This window comes from Osmerus eperlanus, chromosome 3 (genome assembly GCF_963692335.1).
Source record: "Osmerus eperlanus chromosome 3, fOsmEpe2.1, whole genome shotgun sequence".
NCBI lineage: Eukaryota > Metazoa > Chordata > Actinopteri > Osmeriformes > Osmeridae > Osmerus > Osmerus eperlanus.
In genome coordinates, this window is record NC_085020.1 from 1,364,285 (window position 1) to 1,370,986 (window position 6,702).

General features: G+C 52.4%; 1 protein-coding gene across 5 annotated transcripts in view; it reads right to left on the minus strand.

Annotated features, from left to right (window-relative positions):
- tns1b (tensin 1b) overlaps positions 1–3,657 on the minus strand; it is a 52,456-nt gene extending 48,799 nt beyond the window's left edge. For 3 of the 5 annotated variants that reach the window (XM_062456353.1, XM_062456354.1, XM_062456352.1), the window contains exon 1: positions 655–912. In XM_062456353.1, the coding sequence (XP_062312337.1) occupies positions 655–738 (84 nt within the window). In that variant the 5' untranslated portion in view covers positions 739–912. Of the gene's footprint in view, positions 1–654; positions 914–3,620 lie in introns of those variants that run through there. The other 2 variants (XM_062456356.1, XM_062456355.1) reach the window with 2 other exon arrangements.
- Between the last annotated feature and the right edge of the window lie 3,045 nt (positions 3,658–6,702).

A 6,702-nucleotide genomic window follows, 5' to 3' on the forward strand; every position in this document is an offset into this window, starting at 1 on the left:
ATCTGGACGTGGAGGGCTTTACGAGCAGGCCTTACAAATTAACCAGCCGAGAGCTGGAGGGAGGGAGGGTGAAGGACTGAGAGGAGCGGGGTGGAGGGTAGGGGGTCGTCCGTTTTTGTCGAGAGAACGAACTTAAAGGAGAAACAACGAAAGACGAGGCAGAACGTTTATCAGCAGCACTTCTGTTACCCTGTCAGGCCACCCATCGTCACCAAGCACACCTACCACAGCCCTCATCCCTCCCCCCAGCCCTCATCCTCCCCTCAGTCCTCATCCTCCCCCCAGCCCTCATCCTCCCCCCCCAGCACTCATCCTCCCCCCCCAGCACTCATCCCTCCCCCCAGTCCTCATCCCTCCCCCCAGCCCTCATCCTCCCCCCCCAGCACTCATCCCTCCCCCCAGCCCTCATCCCTCCCCCCCAGTCCTCATCCCTCCCCCCAGTCCTCATCCCTCCCCCCCAGCCCTCATCCTCCCCCCCAGCCCTCATCCTCCCCCCCCAGCACTCATCCTCCCCCCCAGCACTCATCCCTCCCCCCAGCACTCATCCCTCCCCCCAGCCCTCATCCTCCCCCCCAGCACTCATCCCTCCCCCCAGCCCTCTTCCTCCCCCCCCAGCCCTCATCCTCCCCCCCAGCCCTCATGCCTCGCTCCTACCTTCCTGAACAGGTATCCTGTGCTCCATCGCCAAGCCCCCCTGAGAGACGAGAGACTTCTTCTTAAAGAGCCACTTCGGTTCATCTCTCCCACTCTCTACTTCTCTCTTTTTCTGTGAGTATTCCTCTCCAAAAAATGCCCTCGTTTCAGTTTCAGGAAAAGGAGAAGAAAGAAAGAAAAACGCAAAAAGTTGCCGCTATTTCGGGCCGCAGCGTCTTACGGGGTGCCACATGCCTCCGACTTCCAGAGACGACTCCAGTCCAGCCAGCCCGCTCCCTGCCTGCTCCCTGCCTTCGGGACTGTACCCCCTCCCTCTCCCTCCCTCTCTCTCTCTCTCTCCCTCCCTCTTTCTCTTCCTTGTCCGTTCCTCTATCGCTCATTCTGTCTACCTCCCAAATTCTGTCTAGCCCTCCCTCCCTCTCTTTCCTCTCCATCTCGTTATCTTTCCCCCCTCTGATTCATCTACGCCCCCCTCCCTCTCTTTTCTCTCTCTCTTCGCGGGGATCTCAGATCGCTCTCTCGCCCCCCAAGGGCCATGCAGACACGTACACACACATCATCTGACTCTTTAGACACGCTGCTTAACCCTTCCCAGTCTTGCAGCCCAGTCTGCAGTCTGCAGCAGCTTCCCACTCTAGTGGGCAAAGACTTGGAGAATGGGATGTGTGTCAGTGTGTGTGTGTGTGTGTGTGTGTGTGTGAGAGAGTTTGCTTGAGACAGGATGACACTTGGCAGAGCAACACCTTTTTCAGACTTACAAAGTTTAGAAGAGCCTCAAAAGTATCAAAAGACAAATCTGACAAGTCGTACAGTAAGTCCACCGTAGCCATATCAGTCTGAGCCAGGTACGAAGGTCTTCAATACCAGTCAGACTACACTGAGGGTGACGATGTAAAAACATAGACGCTTGTTGAAGGTAAATAATTATAAGTGAGCTATATCAGCAGAATAACAAGCATATGGGAATAAGAGAATCATTAAAAACTAAAAATCTAACTTGAAACTGTTGGTGAGGCCAGAGAGCCACATGCAGTCTCATGACTCTGCCCTCCTCTGAGCTGGGAGGCAGAGAGAGGCATGGTTACCGGAGAGACGTCACGGCAACTGCAGCCCTGACGACCATGACCCGGCCTAAGGGCTGTGTAACACGCTGTCCTGAACTACACTTCCCATGATGCACTGGCCTCCCTGCTCTTGTGGGTGAAGGCGTGCAGCCAGGCTCCTGGCCGAGCCTCAGGATGGAGCTGGACGGAGCAGGACACAAGCTGCGTGTGATGGAGTGTGTGTGAGCATACACACTCTCATTCCCTTCTTTCTTATATTCACTTTCTGTCTAATACACACACTAACACAAAGCACACGTGAACAAACACCCACACTAACACAGGCACACATGCACAAACAAGCACATTCGACCATACATTCTCTCTTTTAAACAGACGCTACACACACACAACACACATTCCCCCTCAGAAGATGGATTGCATCCCCCCTAAGCAAGACAGGTCTCCCATGATGAACAGCAAGCTCAGCATGCTTCACACTGTGCACGGAGCATGCTCACACAGCCCTGAGCTCATCAGATAGCCATGATTCACAGGCTGATACAGGGATTTGAACCGCTGGCATGCTGGGTTTAATATAGCTCACTGTGGGCCCAAATCCCACTGATCCACTGAAGCACTTCCTGTGGTAGATCGTCCTGAAACGATGGAGTGAGAGGGGAGGCCGAGAAACCTCTCCTTGGGAGAGGGAGGTTTAGGGGCGGGGTGAGGGTTTGTGTTAATGTAGGGGAGGGAGTGTGTGTGTGTGTGTGTGTGTGTGTGTGTGTGTGTGTCGTGCCTCACAACACATTTACTATGTAAACAAGCACACTGAGTAACAAGCATGTCGAGTCATCCTGAAGTTGTGCTTTCTTTTCAGGATGCAGGCTGTATCTGGCTTTGTGTCGTAGCTCCCAGGATGTAACTGGATCGCTTCTCTCTGACTGCTTCTTCTAAATAAGAACCAGTCAGAACCCACAGGATATGTGTCACTGTCTGCCTGTGCTCAATACAGGCTACAGTACACAGGACGAATGAGAGATTTGTTTCCACTGGGAGACGTATTAGACAAACACACACTTACGACTGGTACATAGAAACCCACAAAATACAGCCCATAATAGTAACAGTTACTGGAGTAGTAAAAGACATGACTGACTTTAGTGTGTGTGTGTGTTTGTGGTTGGTTTTATGACTCAGTGTGTGTGTGGTTGGTTGGTTCTATGCCTTGGTGTGTGTGTGTGTGTCCCTGGAGGTTGTATGGTCAGTGATGCACCCTCTTATGGAATTCAGTTGAAGAGGGACTGAGAGCCTCTGTGGTCTTAGCAGAGGACACTTCATCACTTTACAGTTACTCATTCCTATGCAGCTGTCTGTGTATATTTATATAGGTGTGTGTTTGAAAATCCAGTACATGATTGGCTGGGCAGGAGTGGGTGTATTTGCTTTGTTTTGACACGTTTGTGTGTCAAAAAGTTTTTTTTACTGTGAAATATACAGTACAAGTTGGTCAACACGTGTATGTGTGTGTGTGTAGAATATGAACAAATCATGCGATCCAACAGAACGAGAACAGCATGACTAGAATACGTCAAGGTCGTCCCAGCTCGTCTAGAAAAGACACAATATTCCATCTCAACGTCACAGACAGATGTGAAACCCCTCATCTTATTTCCAGCTCTGACTCGTCTGAACTGGACCGGCCTGATGTCCAGTCCCAGTGTAAGTATGTCTGGATTTAGAATTTGTAAGTGTACTTTAGAACCTCTTCGCCTGGGTGGGCAGAGGACTGTGCAGAGCCAGCATCTAGATGATCCCAAACCTGAATCTGAAATAAACAGCTCTAATGTTCTCAAAGTTGCAGGTTGCCTAAAACACCCTTGTAAACACACACCCACACACACACACTGCGTTCACACTCACCGTGTTCTCTACATGCTTCAAAGGGATGTCGTGTCCCGGTGCCTACAAGAGAGAGAGAGAGAGAGAGAGAGAGAGAGAGAGAGAGAGAGAGAGAGAGAGAGAGAGAGAGAGAGAGAGAGAGAGAGAGAGAGAGAGAGAGAGAGAGAGAGAGAGAGAGAGAGAGAGAGAGAGAGAGAGAGAGAGAGAGAGAGAGAGAGAGAGAGAGAGAGAGAGAGAGAGAGAGAGAGAGAGGGAGAGAGAGAGAAAGAGAAGGTGAGCACACACATCTTTTCTAACCTCGGTCCAGAGCTATGGCTTAACCCTCTGGTTCAGGTGAGACTGTAGATGCCTCAGAGCAGATTATCAATGTCTATAATTAGCTGGTCGTGAAATCATCCAGTCACTCTGTGAAAGCATGAGCATGGCCACGTCTCAGCTGTGTGGTGTAGCACAGCACTTCCAACATCACAGAGGTTAACATTTACTCAGGAGTCACATCTCTTCCATTAGCCAGGACACAGAGAGAGGCGATCTGCTACCACACACTCCATCACCACCATATCCAGCCACGAGAGGGGGAGGGGGGGAGGGAGGGGGAGCAAGAGAGGGGAGGAGGCAAGGACGAGAGGAAGGCTGGAGGAAGAGAGGGGAGGAGAGGAGAGAAGGACAAAACCGAGGGAAGAGGAAAGGGAGAGAGAGGAGGGAAAGAGAGGTGGACCAATAACATTGTTCATTTATAAGGGGCCTGACTTGACCCAGAGGAATCCATGATGTCATGGGCTAGTGTGTGTCTGGCTAGCTTCAGAATGAAATCACACACACACCATGATGCAAACACTCAGGAAGCAGGCCCTGCAGGTGAACACTCAGGAAGCAGGCCTGCAGGTGAACACTCAGGAAGCAGGCCCTGCAGGTGAACACTCAGGAAGCAGGCCCTGCAGGTGAACACTCAGGAAGCAGGCCCTGCAGGTGAACACTCAGGAAGCAGGCCCTGCAGGTGAACACTCAGGAAGCAGGCCCTGCAGGTGAACACTCAGGAAGCAGGCCCTGCAGGTGAACACTCAGGAAGCAGGCCCTGCAGGTGAACACTCAGGAAGCAGGCCCTGCAGGTGAACACTCAGGAAGCAGGCCCTGCAGGTGAACACTCAGGAAGCAGGCCCTGCAGGTGAACACTCAGGAAGCAGGCCCTGCAGGTGAACACTCAGGAAGCAGGCCCTGCAGGTGAACACTCAGGAAGCAGGCCCTGCAGGTGAACACTCAGGAAGCAGGCCCTGCAGGTGAACACTCAGGAAGCAGGCCCTGCAGGTGAACACTCAGGAAGCAGGCCCTGCAGGTGAACACTCAGGAAGCAGGCCCTGCAGGTGAACACTCAGGAAGCAGGCCCTGCAGGTGAACACTCAGGAAGCAGGCCCTGCAGGTGAACACTCAGGAAGCAGGCCCTGCAGGTGAACACTCAGGAAGCAGGCCTGCAGGTGAACACTCAGGAAGCAGGCCCTGCAGGTGAACACTCAGGAAGCAGGCCCTGCAGGTGAACACTCAGGAAGCAGGCCCTGCAGGTGAACACTCAGGAAGCAGGCCCTGCAGGTGAACACTCAGGAAGCAGGCCCTGCAGGTGAACACTCAGGAAGCAGGCCCTGCAGGTGAACACTCAGGAAGCAGGCCCTGCAGGTGAACACTCAGGAAGCAGGCCCTGCAGGTGAACACTCAGGAAGCAGGCCCTGCAGGTGAACACTCAGGAAGCAGGCCCTGCAGGTGAACACTCAGGAAGCAGGCCCTGCAGGTGAACACTCAGGAAGCAGGCCCTGCAGGTGAACACTCAGGAAGCAGGCCCTGCAGGTGAACACTCAGGAAGCAGGCCCTGCAGTGTGAACACTCAGGAAGCAGGCCCTGCAGGTGAACACTCAGGAAGCAGGCCCTGCAGGTGAACACTCAGGAAGCAGGCCCTGCAGGTGAACACTCAGGAAGCAGGCCCTGCAGGTGAACACTCAGGAAGCAGGCCCTGCAGTGTGAACACTCAGGAAGCAGGCCCTGCAGGTGAACACTCAGGAAGCAGGCCCTGCAGGTGAACACTCAGGAAGCAGGCCCTGCAGGTGAACACTCAGGAAGCAGGCCCTGCAGGTGAACACTCAGGAAGCAGGCCCTGCAGGTGAACACGGCACTATGACATGCTTCCCTTGTACACTGTTCCGGCTTCCTGTCCAATTAGTGTGAACCGTTCTGCAAGCTGTGTTGTGAAATGTAGCTTTAGTGCTGCTTATAAAATTGTATTCAGGTTACTTTTGCAAGCCAGAGGGGAAATGACAGTATGTAGCAGAGGCTGCCCTAGTATGTAGCAGAGGCTGCCCTAGAATACGACCTCAAGGACTAGAGAGCAAACCACCAACCAGAACAGTATCTGATCTACTGTAGAAGAGAGAGAGAGAGAGAGAGAGAGAGAGAGAGGAGAGAGAGAGAGAGAGAGAGAGAGAGAGAGAGAGAGAGAGAGAGGAGAGAGAGAGAGAGAGAGAGAGGAGAGAGAGAGAGAGAGAGAGAGAGAGAGAGAGAGAGAGAGAGAGAGAGAGAGAGAGAGAGAGAGAGGGAGAGAGAGAGGAGAGAGGACTGTGTGTCCTAACAGTGAAGGTTCTTGGTGGGTCTGACTGCACTTCAAGAAGAGAAAGATGAGATTTCTTGGAAATGAACAAGAACACATTGCATTGTGATTCCAGAAACACTGGATTTGTGACGAGGCCAAAGTGTGTAGCTACGGCAGACACACACACACACTCCCACCCAAACAGACAAACTCTGTAATAGCATTGTGCAATGCTATGTTGTGGGCAGAGTTGTGAAAGCAGAAATGGTTGTCTGGCATGAGGGTGTGTGTGTTGAAAACTTAAGGTTGGATGTAATGTCACAGTGTAGGATGATTCCACACAGGACACCAGCAGCACAAGACAAGACGCAGAATCTCTCATGAATAACACGTCTCTACTTGAAAGTTTAAACAAAACATTTGATGCAGGTGTACAAACAAGCACAGCGAACGAATGGAGCTTCAGAAGAAACAACATTGCATGGCCTTCTCTGTGTGGGGAAAGTGGTGTGCGGACCAGATGTCTGTGCA